Source organism: Sander lucioperca, chromosome 10 (genome assembly GCF_008315115.2).
Source record: "Sander lucioperca isolate FBNREF2018 chromosome 10, SLUC_FBN_1.2, whole genome shotgun sequence".
NCBI lineage: Eukaryota > Metazoa > Chordata > Actinopteri > Perciformes > Percidae > Sander > Sander lucioperca.
This window is the reverse complement of record NC_050182.1, coordinates 7,249,632-7,268,328: the sequence shown is the minus strand read 5'-3', so window position 1 is coordinate 7,268,328 and position 18,697 is coordinate 7,249,632. Positions and strand designations below refer to the sequence as shown.

The window sequence follows — 18,697 nt, the reverse complement described above, 5'->3', positions numbered from 1 at the left end:
TCTTACGTTCTAAAACCAGCCTCTGGAGACTCCACCAGCTGACTTCTCTATTGGCTGTTGAAACAGGAGACGTCTCTTACGTTCTAAAACCAGCCTCTGGAGACTCCACCAGCTGACTTCTCTATTGGCTGTTGAATCAGGAGACGTCTCTTACGTTCTAAAACCAGCCTCTGGAGACTCCACCAGCTGACTTCTCTATTGGCTGTTGAAACAGGAGACGTCTCTTACGTTCTAAAACCAGCCTCTGGAGACTCCACCAGCTGACTTCTCTATTGGCTGTTGAATCAGGAGACGTCTCTTACGTTCTAAAACCAGCCTCTGGAGACTCTACCAGCTGAGTCGCAGCGACACCATGAGCTGGTTTGAGTCGAGCTGAGACGGGCCGGTTCAGACCGCTGAAACTTTTCTCTGCGACGTTCTAAAACGTTTTTGTCTCGTTGACAATCTTTGGTCTGAACTGGGCAGTATGAATACAAACTGTTACATAGTTACAGACAGAAAACAACAAAAGGAGACAAAATTAAAATCAACCATGAATGAGAAATTTAATCTTAACATCTTAAATGATCTGTCTCTAATTCCTTCATTTTGGATTTAAAAGCATTAAACAAGATGTATTAATTTAGTTTGTTAGTGTTCTGCAACATATTCCATGCCGAGGGGGCAGATCATACAAAAGCCCCATTTCCGTACGGACATTTGGGACAGAAAGCACAAAGAAGTCCTGAGAATGCAAAAAGGTATTATTAAATCCCATAACATCCACATAACTATAAAAGACAAAGTGCTTTCATTGGGTGTAGTGTCTTCACTGGGACTGCAACTAACCATTATTTTCTTTGTCGATTAATCTGTCGATTATTTTTTGGATTAATGGATTAGTTGTTTGGTCAAAGAAAAAGTGGATCAGTGTTTTCCAAAGCCCAAGATGACGTCCTCAAATGTCTTGTTTTGTCCCCAACTCAAAGATATTCAGTTTAATGTCACAGAGGAGAGAAGAAACTAGAACAATATTCACATTTAACAAGCTGGGATCAGAGAAATTTTTACTTTCTTTCATAAAAAATGACTCAAATGGATTAATCGATTATCAAAATGGTTGGTGATTAATTTAAAAGTCGACAACTAATCAGTTAATTGATTAATCTTTACAGCTCTAGTCTGTACTTTATATTATTATTATTTTGGAAATAATTATATCAAATAAAAATTCTGGTTTAATTGAAAACTATATAATTTAAATCTTTATAATACGTTTCTTCCTTTGTTTCTGAAAAGGTGACGTGTTGATGATTCAACATCACTTCTCTGTATCGCTTTGTAAGCTGTTGAATCCCATCAACAACTGCAGGAATCCACCCAGTCAATTGTGTGTGTGTGTGTGTGTCTGTGTTGTGCATGTCAGATGTGTGTCTATGTGAGCGTGACCCGATCAACCTCACAGCCATGGTATTGAACATGTAAGTGAAAAATGCTTCACAGAAATCAATGCTGCCGCCGTGTTCTGATTTTTCCCCTCCATGTACTCAAGCAGCATCAGACCGGGTTCAATAATTACATAACTTTAATGCCACGAGATTATGCAAGAAGCGATTGAAAGACCATCAGTGGGCTAATCCGTTAACACCCCATCAGGACCGCCGGGAGCTGACATTAGACTTTATGAAGCTCTTTTGTCCACTGAGAAACTGTCTCTACAGCGCCGGATTGATTCCTGCTTTGTGTTTGTTGAAAAGGACGAGCGATTGGCAGCATGTTCCCACCAGCGCTGCAAGATTAGCATGTTTGTTAGAGCGCTTAGAAGTTAAAAATAATGTTGACTTTTAGCAAAGAGATGCCGCGTCTTAAACAGTTCTCTCGCAGCAGCAGAGGAGCCACGGCATCACACTCATTAAAAACCATGCTTTGTATCACGTCTATTGTAAATAATATAATGACATATACTTAAAATAATTGTGTAAGTAGTAAAACAATACAAACGCAAACGTGGAAAACGCGTTTTAAATTCAGAAAGATTTTATTTATTTTTTTGATAATTTTTTGGGGATTTAGGCCTTTTATTTTTTTGTGACAGCTTAGAAATGAAAGGGGAGAGAGAGGGGGAATAACATGCAGGAAAGTGCTGCTGGTCGGAATCGAACGCAAAGCCTCTGCGTCGAGCCTCTATGGGCGCACGCTCTACCACTTGGCCACCCAGGCACCCAGCTCAGAAACATTTATAGTCCTGCTTTCCTTTGCATCACATTGGCAACACCTATAGTTTGGTAGACTCTGTGTGATTCAGGGTTGAAGTTGCAACTTTTTTTCATTTGGTTCACACACTGCACTTTGTCAACGCGCACCAGAACATTGTGAACAAATGTCGCACGGTGGAAACGGTCGCTGGTCTATTGGACAGAATATCTGAGTGTAGCTCTTCGACACTTCCGGTCTCAGAAATAATGGAGCAACACCAAATTTATAACATCTTGGGTTTTCTGCTTTGGCTTTAGTGTTTCTAATATTTAAGAAGACGGTGAAAAAAGTGAGATGATGATGTCACATAAAAGACCAGCGATGTGTTAAGAGTAGGTTATGGATCTGAAAGTTATCATCCCTTAAATCATGTAGAAGTCTAGGCTAAATTGGCTAATAAAGGCACTGTTAAGTTTGCTGCCTATATTTGGGTCGGATTGCATTCTCACCTAAAGTGAACCAAACTCTACAGCATTTGGAAGCAAACCGCAACCCCCATTTGGTTGTCTGACAGTTTAGAGCTTCACCTCTGCAGCAAACTCACCTACGGCGATGAAGTCCTCCTGCTCCCCAGAGTGGGCGGGGCCGAGCGGCCCGTTGTAGAGGAGAAGCCCGTTCGCCGCCTCAGCCAGGAACTCCAGGGATATGTGGCTCTGAAAGCAAGGCATGATGGGAGGAAACCAGGCATAGCCCTGGCCGCCGAAGCTGTGTTTGGTCTGCTGGCACTCAGGCCCGTCAAACATGGGAGGACACTTACACCTGAAACACGGAAAGAAAGTTATTTTATCATTTACAGGATGATATTACCAACGTCTCTATACAAGACGAGCGTGTTCAAACCCACTCAATTTATTTCAAATTTGAGTTAAGATCAGTATCTTTAAATATCTATTAGAATCAGGGGACATGAGCCCTTGTCTCTTGAGAGAAAGTCCAGTGTGACATACCTCCTTACATGGAAATGTATCCATGTAAGGTGCCGTCATAACTACTGCAGCCATTGGAAGGCACGGCCATTATAAATGTCTTTTTTCAGGGAAGGACAGTCTGAGACCCGTCCATGCACCTACCCATATCCCAGTGGCCCGTCCTGGCAGGTGCCCCCGTTGAGGCAGGGGTTGGTGGGGTAGGCGGCGCAGGGCAGGTGAATCGCCTCTCGGCCTCGGCAGCCGCATCGTGCTGTTGATGAGGCAGACATCGACACAAGAGAGGTGTTCCCGGTGCTGAGAGCTACCGGGGCCTGGCTGAATGAAACCTCGCTGCTGCAGCCTCCGGACACACTGCAGTCTGTGTAGGGACATTCGTCAATGCCCACCTGAAGGATTGACACCCCCAACATGGCCTCCAACTACAGGGGATAAAATAAGAGATGACACACAGAAAGGTTATGTTAAAAAGCAAAGAATTAAGTGAGAAATGTTTGTACATCAAGCTAAAACTAGTACATACTGTAACTAATTGAAAGAACAACTAGGATAAAACTGAAACAAACTGTGACCATGAAGCCAACCAAACTAAAATTAGCCTGAAACTAAACTGAAACTTAAAGGAAAATAAATGAACCAATAACTAAAGCAAAAATCAGGTATAAAAACTAACTAGAAATAGAAAATTAATAAAAAAAAAAAAACTAGCATAAATGAACTGAAACCAGGAATAAACTTGCATGAAAGGACTGGAACTAAACCGAGCATTAAACTAAAATTAGCCTGCAGCCAACCGAAAATTACAGCTAGCCTATAACATAACTAACTGAAAGTATGAAATTAAAACTAGCAAGAACCCAACTGAAACTAAACCCAGTATAAACCTAAATTAGCAGGAAGGTAACCAAAACTAAAACTAGCAGGAAATTAAAACTAGCAAGAAGCTAATTAAAGCTAACCCTAAAACTAGGGGGTTTTAACAGAAAAGAAAACTAGCCTTAGCCTAATGGAAAAATAGCAAGAGACGAACTGAAAATAAAACTAGGATTAAACCGAAATGACATAGTTAACTAACTAAAATAAATATATAAATAAATATAGAATTCGCATTAACTTAAAAGTAACATAAATAACTGAGAGTATAAGTAGGACAGCTAATGCTAGAAACAAATTAGCTTACTAGAAACTAGCATGAAGGTAACTAAAAACTAAACTTAACACAAAACTAAAACTAGCATGAGTTGTTAAACTTAAACATAACAAGCTGACTGAAAGTATAGAGTAGGAGAAAACTAACTGAAACAAACTAGCATGAAGCTAACTAAAACTAGATGAAACAACAGGAAAGAAAAAAGCAGCAGTTATGGAAAACTAGCATGATACTAAAGGCTAATTTATGCCTCTGCGTTAAATTGACACAGTGAGAACGTGCGTAGGTATGTGGAGATTCCGACCCTACGCCATAGCCTGACATGCACCTCTCACAAAATGTAACTACACGTTGCGGTGACGCACGCCGCTCGGCCGTGTCTTGGTAGCGTTGCATTTCCCCCCGACTCATGTCCTGGTTCTCCTTCTCCATAAACAACATGAAATCAAGGAGGGGGTTAACTTCTCCTGCTACAGATTTCCCACCGTGGTCAGAAAGAACAGGGGAGACACTTTGTTTCTCTCACTATGACTCTAGAGTCGCTACTCACTCTGAAGATAATCACGTCACTCTCTCACTCAAACACACACACACCAATGCACTTCAGGCCCCTTATGTAAGCTGCGGCAAAAGCTCTGTGTGGAGCCTCAGCAGAACCAGAAATCAGCCCTAAAGCTATAGTGTGTAGTTTCTGTCTCCTCCATGAGGAATTCTAAGTAATGACAACAAAACTGTCGTGCGTCCACATGATACAAGCCTTCTGTGCTGCCACAATGTTTTATGCCTCATCTACTGTTTTAAATCATTTTGTTGTCTTTTGTATCAAATTTCCCCTTGAGGGACAATAAAGCTCTCTGAAGTGTGAACTAAACTAAAATTTAAGTTTAGGAGCGTGAAACCAATTAACCCCCCCAAAAAAATAGACTAATTGAAACTAGCAGGAGGCTGAAACTAACTACAAATAAACTAAATCTGGGGCAGCGGTGGAGGAAGTATTCATTTCCTTTACTTAAGTAAAAGTACTAATACCACACTGTAAAACTATTCTCTTACAAGTTAAAGTCCTGCATTGAAAATGTTACTTAAGTAAAAGTATGTAAGTATCATCAGGAAAAGGTACTTAAAGTATTAAAAGTAAAAGTACTCAATGCAGAACAATGCTCCCATTTTAGAAAGTGTAAACAATCCAAACAGTTGTGTGTTTAATGGTCTAACCATCTCAGCTGGACTTGTAGGCTGTTATATTGTCGGCTAGTTTACTTTAGAATCAAACATCAGATTTTATAAACTACATAAAATGTTTTGTGTGGCAAAAATCTAAATTTGAAAAGTAACTAAAGCTGTCTGATGAATGTAGTGGATTAAAAAGTATATTTTTATATTTTCTCTCTGAAATGTAGCGGAGTAGAACTAGAAATGAAAAGACTCAAGTAAAGTACTTCAACATTTGTACATCAGTACAGTTCTTGAGTAAATGTATTTAGTTACATTCACCCACTCAGCTGGGGTGAATATAAAGGAAACTAAAACTAACACCAAACTAACAAACTTATTATTGAAGTTGCGATCTCTGTTTGAACTTAATAGAGAATGACAGCAGCTCTCTTTGAACTTATGTCTACCTGCATCAATGATATCTGAATTTACTCGCTTCCCCTTAATGTTATTTATTCACTTTGGTGTTTCTCTGTCATTTAAAGTTTTTGCTGTCATTCGCTTTCTGTTGCCAAAATTCACCCTTTTCCCTGCTTGTCATCTTGATTCTTTTCTCTCGTTTTGTCTTTATGGGTGAGAGGTTTTCATCAGAGTCCCTCAGGGCTTCCCGTCTCTCTCCAACTGTGTGTATTTCTTTTGGAGTTCAGTTATTCAGCTGACACTCTTATCCTCAGTGACTTACACTCCTCAGGCACGGCTTCAGTTTCTGGTCTCCGGAGCAAGTTTGAACTTTATCTTATTTTGTATTCATCCGACATTCTTGTTCTAAATCAGCCGAGATACTTTTCCTTTTAACCTGCGATAATTAAAGACACTTTCCTTTCTTCTGCAGCATTTGATGCTCCAGTTATTTTTAATCACACTGTGTGTGCTTTCTACTGGTATGTACACTCAATACTGTTGTTATGAGTGTTTTTTTTTATGGGTTTTGATGGCACCACAGAATGAGATGTGCTGAACTGAATCCGTCCCGACACTCTGACAGGACATGTGCCTGCTGCAGGAACTGAACTTGTGCCCCCGCACTTAATTAGTTTTAGTATTTATTTTTTTGGGGGGGCTTTTCTGCCTTTAATGGACAGGAGAGCTAGGTGAGAAAGGGGAGAGAGAGGTAATCGTCACAGGTCAGACTCTGGACCTCTGCGTCGAGACATAAACCTCTACGTATAATGTGCGCCTGCTCTACCCACTGAGCCAACCCGGCCACGTGTCTTTATTCTTTAATTAGCTTGGTTTATTTTTATTTGTGCTTTGCAGTTTCTTTTTCTTCTCCCTTTCATGAATCCTTTGGCAGTCTTATCAACAAAAACCCAGCTGATAGTTTAGATATTACTTGCTCTGTTGTCTGCGTGTGTGTGTGTCGGTGTGTGTGTGTGTGTGTCTGCTTTACATACACATGGTTACGACTGTCATTACATTCCTGTCTCTTACAGTTACTGACCTCAGGTCAACAGCTGCTCTAAAGCTCTTAATGGATCTAAAATATTCATAAACATGTTTACAGCGAGTGTATCACACAAGCAGCCACTTGCTCGAGTGACGTCCTCTTTTCAGTGTTTAACCCCTGTATTTAACCTCTTCTTGTCTCCACGTGTGTTCATATGTGTGTGAAACAGAGCATTCACTGCTATCCAGCATGTGTTAAGTGGCTCTAAGTGATACTATCTATTACAACGTAATGCTTAACCCTCCTGTTGTCCTCGGGTCAAATTTCACCCGTTTTCAAAGTATCTATATCAGTAATTAACCAAAAAATGAAAAAAAAATGAATTAAGTTGGCCAGAAGCCTAGATGTAGCACAGAATTAGGTGATCATTTATTCTTTTTGCTTTTTGCAAACCAGAGGACAGAAGGTAAGTATGTGCATTGAAAGCGTTAAAACTAGTGCTGTCAAACGATTAAAATATTTAATCGCAAATAATCGCATTAATGTCATAGTTAACTCGCAATTAATCACAATTAATCGCACATTTTTTTGGCCCATTATTTCTTCTCATTTTAATGCTCTTATCAACATGAAAAAGTGGATCGGCTTGCTTTGTGCAAATGTTTTTTTTTAAGTTTGTTCTTAGTTGTATCCATGTGCTTCTGTCTGAAGCATAGACTGTTAATATTAATATGCAGTCTATGGCTGAAGTCATCCATTGTCACCTGGCTTTGACGGGGGGGTGGAGAATTGGCATCAGCTGTGTGCTCGGCCATCAAGTGGTATTTCAGACTGGACGTGCTGCGATGATAGCTCAGTTCACAACGACAAAACACACAGATCACTTTGGTCTTGTCAATAGAACCATTTGGCAACTTTTTAAAAGTAAACTTTCCATTCAGAATCTTATTGGCATCCATTTCGGCGTCTCGCGCTCGCCATCCACTCAAAACGTAACGTTAGCCTACTACTCTTTGGCCGGCTCGCAAGCCCAAACAAGTGTGTGTGGCGTGTCTGTTGTTGTGTTTCCGGTCTAGCTAGATCTGGTGTGGTGTTGTAGTTTTTCTAACGTTACTAGTTGTTGCAACAGCATGTGGAAAAAAAACTACAAAGTTTGCTAGGCCAAAAAGAACGTTAATCTTGCGATAAAAAAAATGTACGCCGTTAAAATGGGTTTGCGTTAACGACGTTAATAACGTGCTTAACTTACAGCACTAGAAAAAAACGTCCAACAAAGCGCAAAAAAAGCGTCAAAATTGTCCAAAAAGAAGCATCAAGAGTTAAAACTGCCAAAAAAAGTGTCAGTGTTGAAATAGTCAAAGTAATTCATAATTTCAGCTTTTTTTTTTTAACTCAAAATGCATTCTGAATATAAGTTAACTAGTGATAATAAGCTGGAATAAGAAGGTGTAACATGGAATTGGTTTATAATTTAAACTTCATGACGCAGGCAAACCAGGTACACGGCCGACGGGAAGACAATACGAGGGTTTGACTGTTTGACTTCAGACTTCACTATGTGATTTTTTTATTGATTTCGTTATTTTGATGTAGGATTTGTTTTAGAAATCTAATTATTAAGTTTTTATTTAGTTTTAAATTATAAAATACAATTTCAATTGCACTTGAAAAGTTGATGAAGTGGACACATCACATATGTTGTTTTGCACAGTTTAAAGAAATAAAAGAATATTCTTCAGTCATTTGTCTGCAGCTCGTTCTGTGAGAAAAATCAAATCGTGAACTTAAAATCGGGAATGGTATGGAATCGTGAGTTGAGCGTATCTTTACATCCCTACTTTACAGGTTGAAAAAGTATGTGTATTCAAAACATTTCACTAGCCTCGTGAGACCGTCCTGATCTCGCGAGCTCCAGTTTTCCACTCGCAGATCAGTCTGGCATCTTGAGATAGAGAAAATTTGGAGCCGTTCGCCAAACGATCGACCAATCAGCGTTGGTATCACCAACATAGGTGGTGATAGACAGATGGTTTATCCAATCAGCTAACCGGTATTTTCGCCCCTTCCCAAAAGTTCTCCAACGGAAAGTTCCCAGATGGATATACCGAGCAAATGAGAAGCAATCCATCTGGCGGAGTCAGGTTAACATTTCACAGCCCTCTTCAAGATTCAAAATCCTTTATTAATCCCGAAACGGGGAAAACTGCACGAGACACTCTAAACTAAAAATAAACAAACAATACATAAATATGAATAAAGAGAATAGTTAAGAGGGTCAGGCTCTAACTCTCTCCTCACCTTGGCTGTGTTTGCTGCCACGTAGCCGTGCAGCTTCTCTGCCTTGTAGTACGGCGAGCCGTGAGCGGCAAACCACACGTTGAGCGCCTTCACGCCGCGCTGGCTGGCGTCGCCTGCAGAGAAGATCTGGACGTTTTCCGGCAATGTCTGCAGGAGTTCAGCTAACATCCGACCCAGACGGGAGAATCGACTCTCTTCACCTCCTCTGCTGCTGAAAAACTCCTCCACCGTCAGATCTGGAGGAAGAGAAGTAGGGCCAACATGTTTATTTAATATAATAGCTATACATAGTATATATACACAACACAACAACGGACGCATCTCCTCAGTAAGTGTCCAAAATCTGGTTTGGTCGTTCCCTATATAGTTCACTATTTAATAAACACTATATAGGGAATAGTGTGTGAGTGAATGAGGGAACGGTTTCCAACATAGCTATTGTGTATCACAGTTGTTACCCATCATGCATTAGTGTGTATCATCAGACTTGTTACCCATCATGCATCAGTGTGTATCAGTGTGTATCATCAGAGTTGTTAACCATCATGCATCAGCGTGTATCAGTGGACTGTGGGACTCACTGTTGATGCGGAGGGAGGCGGCGTTCATCAGGGCGTCCTTCTGCAGCTCCCTGACATCTACCTGAGCCGTGGAGGTCGCGTCGGGCCAGGTGTGGTCCGACACGCGCACCTGCAGCTGGTACGATCCCGGAGGAGCCCCCTCCCTGATGCTGAGCCTACCGGAGCTCTGGTTCAGACTGAACCACCTGAGACAGACAGAGAGACAGAGATGCTTTACATGCTTTAGGTTCCTCCTGTGTGCTTTTTCTGTATTGATTAGGGCTGGGTATAGTTACCGGTACCGAGACCAATACCGTGACTTTGATCCCGGTTCCTGAACTTTTCGCAATACCAATTTTATAAAATCAATTTGAACAAAAAACAACATTACACATTAAGGCAAAAATCGTTGTATTTATTTTTCAGCTCCTACTACGTGAGCCCCGTCTCTGTGTAACGTAGAGTTTTTCCTGCGTGTTTCTACAACGTATAACGTCAGACAGCCAATCACAGACATTATTAGATCTTGGTAGAAGCATGCTGCGTGCTTATTGGCTCACTGACTCTGATGAGATTTGCTCCTCAAGTATTGAATTTGGGTATTGAATGACGAGGCATTTTTCGATACTCCATACTTTAGAGGCAATTCAGTCGGTGTCTAAAAAGTATTAAATTCTGTACCCAGCCCTGGTGGTAGGAGTGTAACAATACACCGATCTGGATCGATATGTATCAATTAAATCCTCAATCCAATATTATCGCTACAAAGTGAAAATATCGATACATATCGTCATCTTTAAGATGCATCTTCATTTTGAAATTACCACTTTATATTTATTCTTTTTGTCAAAAAGAGTAGTTCAGTTTTAATGTAAATGTCTTGAGGAGCTCGGTCATTAAAGTGACTAATCATATTTTAGTTGTTTTTTATAAATATGTATAAATGTAACTGATCATCTCGTATCGATGGCAGGACCCTGAATCGAATCAAATCGTATTGGGGCGGACTTTGTGATATGAGTTAATATTTTATCGTAGGACAAAGAATCAATATTAACTGTTTTTTTATGTTCTGGTCGGCATTTCTTCAGCTATGTGGTGTGTATATAGTCTGCTGTCACCTGTGTTCTCTCGATTTGGCAAGACAACATTGTCCTCAGGGAGACAACAAAGTCTGATCTTTTTTGAGCTTTGTACCTTTTGGAAGGTATCAATCATTTGTCAAATGTGTTTTACAAGCACCCGAAGCACTCAGGTTAAACAGAAGGTATTTTCTGCATTGAGCCAAAAGGCCAGTGATAACCATGTGAAGGCAGAAGACATGATAGATGAAAGAGATGAGTGATCATGAAGCAATCTGGGAAACCTGCTCAACTGGAATATTTGGAACCCTGTGACATTTAGTTTGTTATTCAGACTTTATGGCAGGTGGAGTTTTTCTTGAAATATTGTGACTTTGTTCTCAAAATATTACAACAATTCTCCAAATCTCAGAGAACACAGACAGCCCGTTTTGAATGTGCAGAACATGTTGAACATTAGAGGACAAAGTCATTCAAAGCAGGGGTTTATAAATGAATTTAAATGCATTAATGTATCATTGATGGGAACAGGCGCCACATGCACATTTAAAGAGGTTGCTTCCCCCAAACTAAAGACACAAAACAGGACAGAAGAATAAATCCTGCCTAAACAAGAAAAACTTGATCTATGAGAATAAATATTTAAAAGTTTGAAATGTTGTATTTCTCATATTTTAGCCCTATATCTTAACTTGCATCAATGGAGGTGCCTGAGGCCTACGATGTTTATCGCCAACAGTGGTGGAAGAAGTATTCAGATCCTTTACTTCAGTAAAAGTACTACTACCACACTGTAAAAATACTCTGTTACAAGGTAATGTCCTGCATTGGAAATGTTATTTAAGTAAAAGTATGTAAGTATCATCAGGAAAATGTAGTTAAAGTATTAAAAGTAAAGAACAATCCTCCCATTGTAGAAAGTGTAAAGGATCCAACCAGTTGTGTGTTTAATGGTCTGATCATCTCAGCTGGACTTGTAGGCCGTTATATTGTTGGCTAGTTTACTTTAGAATCAAACATCAGATTTTATAAACTACATGTGTTTAGTGTGCAGGAATCTTAATGTGTAAAGTAACTAGTAACTAAAGCTGTAACAGATGAATGTAGTGGAGTAAAAAGTACAATATTTCTCTCTGAAATGTAACGGAGTAGAAGTAGAAAGTGGCATGAAAAGAAAAGACTCAAGTAAAGTACAAGTACCTCAACATTTGTACTTAAGTGCCGTACTTGAGTAAATGTACTTAGTTACATTCCACCGCTGATCGCCAACGACTAAGTCTTTTAGAGAAGATTAAACGTTGAACCTTGATGAAGAAAAAGACAAAATTGGTCGAGAAAGATTCACCAGAATGCAGGAAATCAAGTGTTTAATGTTTAATATCTGTCATGACCAATGTTGGATCAAAACCTATATCCCTATTTATAGCATTAAGACCATTTTGACTCTTGTTAATGCTCAAAATTTGTAGGGGGAGAACCTCCAGACCCCCCCTTAAACCTAATATGTGTCCCGTCCCCACCAATGTTGGATAAGAATCCTACGCCCTTATTTTTAGCATTCAGGATTTACAGACCATTCAAAAATCTGACATTAAAGGAACCAGAAGCTTATAAAACCTTTGTGTCAGTAAACATAGCGTGAAGGAATGGGAGGAGTCGCCTGACATCGCCTGACATCTGTCATTTGTCACAAACTGGTTAAAAGCACCTAATGCATTTAGGTTAAACGTACTTGGTATTTTCAGCGTGGAGCACTTTTAAGGTGACAGACATATCAGAGAGCAGGAGGTTGAACAGGTGCTCTCCTGGGTGTGAGAGGTCGGCAGTGATTGCCCTATAGCAATGTCATGAGAGGAGCGATCATACAGCATTCTGGGAAACCTGCCCAACTGCAACATCTACATATAATATATATACATTATATTAAAATCCAGGAACATTCATCACTTTGTTATTGAGACTTTAGAGCAGGTGGATCTGTTCTTGAAATATTGTGACTTTATTCTCAAAATATTACGACTATTCTCCAAATGTCAGAGGACAGCCTATTTTGAATAAGCAGAAAGTTTGGAACGTTAGAGAAAAATGTAAAGAGGTGACAGTACTAAAGACACAAAAGAGGACGGAGGAGTACATTATGCCTAAATGTGTGTTAACTCAGCAGATAACTTTAACTGACAATACAAATATTTAAAGCATTACAGATTGCCTGATACTTTAAATCATTATATTCCTTATATTTGAATTATTTATGTTTTCCTTTACAGTGCTTTCCTTTACTGCTCCATCCCCGAATGTTTCCTCTAAAGCCCCGAATCATTTAGGTTTATAAAAATGACCTTCAACTGGTATTCCCTACAGAAATCTAATATAATTGATTAAATGTTCTTCTGTTGATCTAACATTTAATTCAGAGTTTTGTAGACCACATTTACTTGGCATTGTTGGGGGATCCTTGATGATTCACAATCAGATTATGTTATGTAACTTAAAAATATTAACTTATCAGATCATTTTTGCCTCTTTTTAGGTGTCTGGAGTGAAAATTAGTCATCCTAAATATTGGTTGTGTTCTTGTTTCAGCATGATGAAGGCAGTTGGAGAACAATTAGATACGAAACAGGATGTTGACTCTACAGGACGATTATTTTTTTTTCATTTTTCAATCATGTTTTTCCCCAAATGATTACATACATTACATATATTAGTACAGATTTTGAGCATTCAATTATCAAGTGGCTTGAGAAATAGTGCATGTAGCTGACGTAAATGGCACACAAAATCTTCCAGGACCGGTCTAGGTTTGGGCTGAGCCCGAATGTTTACAACATCTGGCTTCGCCCCTGATTTCCACTTTAAATGGATACAGAAAAAGCAGAAAATTGGTGCAAAAAGATTCACCAGAAACAATGTGCTCAAAATGTGTGAGGCAGAACCTCCAGACCCCCCGTTACACTTAATATCTGTCCCAACCAATGTTGTATCAATACGTCCGTGGTTTCAACATTCAGGATTTACAAAGCCATAAAAATCTGAAATTAAAATAAACCGGAAGCTAATAAAACTTTGTGTCAGGTACCATACAGTGGAGGTATGGGGGGAGGCTTTGGCCCCATGCTGCTCAACAGAAAGCAGGTTTCACTCAGATCAACCCATGTCATTAATCTTTCTTCATGTAGTCAACATACTGTGACACGAGCGACAGCTCATGGAGCTCTGTAGCCGGCGTCATCTGACCAGCCGGCCATCGACTTTATTACAGCAGCTCAACAAATTCACAACAGAATAACAAATATAAGAGTAATAATAGTAATATGTAGTCTACACTATAAACACCTCTATTTTATACACACTGGTAACAAAAATACACTCTTAGAAATATATGTGTATTAACAGTTTTTGTCCATAGAACAGGATTCACAGTTGTATTTCAGTTTTTTACATTTCGAAATAGCATCAATTGTGCTCCGTCAACTTTTCTCAGCCTTGAAAGTTGGTTTTGGCCGTTGTCACTTTGTAACGTTTTCACAAGTTTACTAACTGAACAGTAAACAGAAAATGTTTTGTATTTTAACTGTAGGTACTACACATAATTTCCGTTTTTAAATTACAGGACAAAGTCCAGGTAAAGACTGATATACAGATATAGAGATGAGATAAGGTGCAGCTCTTTAAGAAATTGGATATTTTCACAGCAGGAGGTGACACAGAGTAAGAAACAACAAATTGTACATTGTGCAAAAATTGCTTGTGAACAAATTAATGGAAATGTGTTGGGCCAGTACAACAAGTCTGACCTGCCTGGCACTGGTTGTGGTTAAGGCGGGAGGAATAGGCGCTGAGCGTCATTCCCACGCAACCTCTTTCCACATTCCTCTGTGAAAAAAATACTAAGTGAAGGACAGTGACTCAGTGGATGCTGAAGGCGAAAAAAAGCCAGTTTGGGGAGTAAAAACGTTTCGAGAATGTTTTAAGTACATCATTCTTCAAGGGCGGGGGCGAGAAGCATAAAAAGAGACGGAGAGAGACAGCAGGCACATCCGACGACGTGTTGAGTGGTTCAACACTGACATCCGTCTGCAGAGCTCCATCTACCTGCTGCTACACCTGAACACCACACGGTAAGATGCTCTGCACACTCTTCCTCTCTCTGCCTGGCTTCATGTAGACTTTGTCTATTGTGACGCTCCTTAAGGGCGACGGCACAATCTCTTTATCTGATATTTTCATGGCACCTCAGTTTATGCACAAGAAAATTCAAATTGAAAACCCATTTTGGGTTTGTAGTGACTTGGGAAGAACTGCACGGCCTGTTTAAATGATTTGAAAATGTTCGTTTTAAGTTTATTTTGGAAAAACTTTTAAACTCTGACGCACAGCTTATCTCTGATATTATACGCCTGATTCTGCAACAAATGTTGTTAAAAAGCTTCATAGCTTTTATCTTTTAGTTGGAAAACTGTCAGCTGAGGTTTGACTTTTGGATTTCATTTTAGTTTTTTATATTTAGTTAACAAGTTTTTTTTTTTTTTGTTAGGGTATAATGTTTGACGTATGTACGTATATACAAAACATATACAAACAAAATAAATGGATGGAGAATAGCCTTGATGTTTAATGTTTAGTCTACTTTAGTCCGTCAAGTTGCTGTGGTTTAATGTCACAGAAAATGCCATTGTACAGGTTGAAGAATGTTATGCTACGCTCCTGAGGGTTATTGAAGGGATGAAATCATTTGTTTTGCCAATCACTATGTGACCTGTATCCCTCCCAGGTCTCCGACACTTTACTGCCACTACTTCATCATGTTGAAGCCGGTTGCATTGCTCCTCCTGCTGGCAGGTAAGCAGCCTTTAAAATGTTTTCTGCGCTTTAGAATACATACAACCTTCAGTTTAAAGGTGGTTGATGAAATAGCACGGTGTCACTGCATGGGTTTTAAAGGGTAACTTCTTCTTTTTAACAACCTGGACACTTTTTCCCATGTTTGTGTGTTGAAGGACTGAAGGGAACAACAATCTTTCAAATTGGTCATATATAGAGCAAGATTGCTTCAGTCGGCAGCAGCGAAACAAACTGCAATGTAACATTAATGGAAAATTGCGCACCTTCAATTTCCGTCCATTAAAAGTTATTTTGCACCTGACTCAGATTATTATTCTAAGTGTCTGACAATATTATGGAAAGGATCCCTACAGAGATAGACAATTTGTTAGAGTAAAATCCTCCTGAAAAAACTCCAAAATCACCATCACCAAACCCACCAGACTCCATGTAACTAATCAGTACTTTTAGCGTGTATAGAGCCAGCATATTTCCACATGTAAATGGGTGAATTAAGAGTTTATTTCAACCAAACCAGAGTGGTGATTGTTGGAATAGTGGGAAGATGAACCAAGATGGTTTTTGATTATTTTTTTTATTTTCTTTCTGTCGCCTTTGAATAAAGTGTGTATTTGGATGGTAAAATAACTGTTTATTTAAATGGAGTCTGGTCACTAATCCGTTCATTGACATAGGATAAAACTTCTGTTTTTGTGGTCTTTGTGGATTTTGCTATAAGAAATAAAAAGACACAAAATATCTGTCTGTTTCCATCTCCATCAGGTGTGGTCCACACTGTGCCCCCCCCTGTGTGCATAGTGACTGGCTCCACCGTCATCGATTTCTTCAACAGAATCCAGTCGGTCCCGGATCGCTGTATATACAGACTGTTGAGGCCAGAAGGAAGTACGGCTTTAGACATATTGGCGGGTTTCCGGGAGCGAAGCCGTACAGATGTGCCATTTTTGGACTCCTTGACAATAACTGCGGCAAGTTCAACAATCTATCTTGGACAAGGGGGAATAGTTCTGGTAAGCTGCCACAATCCATCTAAAAGGAAGTAACAGTGTATTTATGGTGTTGTTTAAAAATTCACAGTAAATTGTCTTGGTTTGGTTAATCAATAACTATGTTTACATGCACATAATATTAATTTGTTTGCCTTTATTTAAAAAAGACAATGGGCCTCATTCACCAATATCTTTCTAAGTTTTCTCTTAAATATGTCCTTAAGAAAAGTCTACGTCGGATTCATGACGAGTTCTTAAACAACAGAATTGTTCGCACCTGTGTTCTTAGGATTGATGAATCCCACGTCTTCGTAATTGAAAGCGCGTAATCCAACGAAAATATGTTTGTTGTTAGAATCGGAATGCATTTGGTTTTATTCATGGATGTATTTAAAGACGGTTTTATTTTCTTTAACCATGCAAGTAAGCAAATAAAGTGTGTGAAGCAGCGAACATGGGGAGGAGATGTGAAGAGGTCCAGCCAAATAAATAAGATATGAACGCATCTTACGCTGCTTGGCGGAGGAGTAAACAACGCTGTGGAGAGAAATAGATGGCAACTATGATTTAAAAACGGGAATAATAAAAAACTAACATTTTCATTTTCACTTTTACCGGAGTACTACTGAGGGTCAGCGGCACTGCGCCCAGGCTCTGGAGCACCGGAGCCGGCTTGGAAGCCGATGAAGGATCGGTGGTGCCCACATACAGTATATATCTATGGCAACCAAACTTCACTGGTGAGACAAACGTGTGACGGTCAGGAAGATGTTTTGTCAGAAGGAAAAACTGATCAGAAAATGTAATGGAACATTGTTTAAATGTAGTGTAGAAAGTAGAAAGTATAGATAATTGCTGTAAAATGTAACAAAGTAAAATCCACTCCATTTTGGCCCTATAAATAGCTCGATCAATCACCAAGTAACGCAGGATTTAATCAGTTTAATTGCTGATGTAAATTGCAGTCTTAGTGTTTCTTTGCATACTATTATTTCTTTTTCAACAAATGATCAGAAATACATTACAGTACAATACTATCATTGTAAACAACTGTAGAATTTAATAAAATGCAGTAACCAATTATTTGGAGCAAATTGTCATCACTCAAATGTGCGTAAGAGTGCTCTTGAGAGTTCGTAGATTTTGTTCTTAGCTAAGAACAAATCCAAGATAAGAAAACATTAGTGAATGTCAGAATCCTCGTAAAAAGTGCGTAAGTGGGAACACATTTCTTCGTAAGAACGGTTGATGAATGACGCCCAATAGTCTGACTAAGCTGTTTACATGCATGTATGTATTGGTGATGTTTGAGTCAGTGTTTCCTCCACTCATCTGCTGTGATGTAGGTTGATGACCAAACACCAACGCTCAACGCCACGGCTCAGCTGATTAATGGTGTGGAGTTCTCCAAGGACCAGGATGGAGTCACTGTCCAGATGGATGCACTCACAATCACTTTTGATGGCAACACTGCAGTAATCACAGGTACAGAAAACTAAATCTAGGGCTCCAACTTACATTTATTTTCATTGTCGATTATTATGTAGGTTATTTTCACAGAGGAGTGAAGACATCAGTAAATATTTACATTTAAGAAGCTGGAATGTGAGAATTTATCTTATATCATAAAAAATGACTCCGATTCGATTATCAACATAGTTGGCGATTAATTAAATAGTTCACAAATAATTGATTATTCTTTGCAGCTCTACTTTTCAGAAAAGTGAATTTAAGAATGACATGCTGTCTGGTTAAAAGTCTATTGACTTGTCTTTATTTGTCATTCACCAGGATTTGCTTCAGCTGCAGAAGGCTTGTGTGGAAACCCCACTAACACCACTCAGACCTTCAATCTGGCTGCACAGAAGTCTTCCTCCAGTGTGGCTGGGTACGTCCTAGTCTTAACTTGATGCACAGACTGACATCACCTGCTTATTAATGTTGTATAGACTGAATCACCGTGACTCCGTGCTAACACAAAAACAACTTCCGGGTAGACAAATGGCCGTT

At 39.3% G+C, this 18,697-nt stretch overlaps 2 protein-coding genes across 2 annotated transcripts in view; one reads left to right on the top strand and one right to left on the bottom strand.

Moving 5' to 3' along the window:
* The window catches only part of si:dkey-22o22.2 (neural-cadherin), a 221,494-nt gene that overhangs the window by 12,449 nt on the left and 190,348 nt on the right, over positions 1 to 18,697 (bottom strand). Inside the window, exons 21-24 of the mRNA XM_031319640.2 lie at positions 9,793 to 9,977; positions 9,212 to 9,447; positions 3,306 to 3,583; positions 2,780 to 2,994 (exon numbers count right to left, since the gene is read on the bottom strand). Coding sequence (XP_031175500.2) covers positions 2,780 to 2,994; positions 3,306 to 3,583; positions 9,212 to 9,447; positions 9,793 to 9,977 — 914 coding nt within the window. The remainder of the gene's footprint in view (positions 1 to 2,779; positions 2,995 to 3,305; positions 3,584 to 9,211; positions 9,448 to 9,792; positions 9,978 to 18,697) is intronic.
* Positions 15,568 to 18,697, top strand: part of LOC116064219 (alpha-tectorin-like) — a 17,312-nt gene continuing 14,182 nt past the window's right edge. The window contains exons 1-4 of the mRNA XM_036005921.1: positions 15,568 to 15,695; positions 16,461 to 16,708; positions 18,034 to 18,172; positions 18,479 to 18,575. Coding sequence (XP_035861814.1) covers positions 15,659 to 15,695; positions 16,461 to 16,708; positions 18,034 to 18,172; positions 18,479 to 18,575 — 521 coding nt within the window. The 5' untranslated portion in view covers positions 15,568 to 15,658. The remainder of the gene's footprint in view (positions 15,696 to 16,460; positions 16,709 to 18,033; positions 18,173 to 18,478; positions 18,576 to 18,697) is intronic.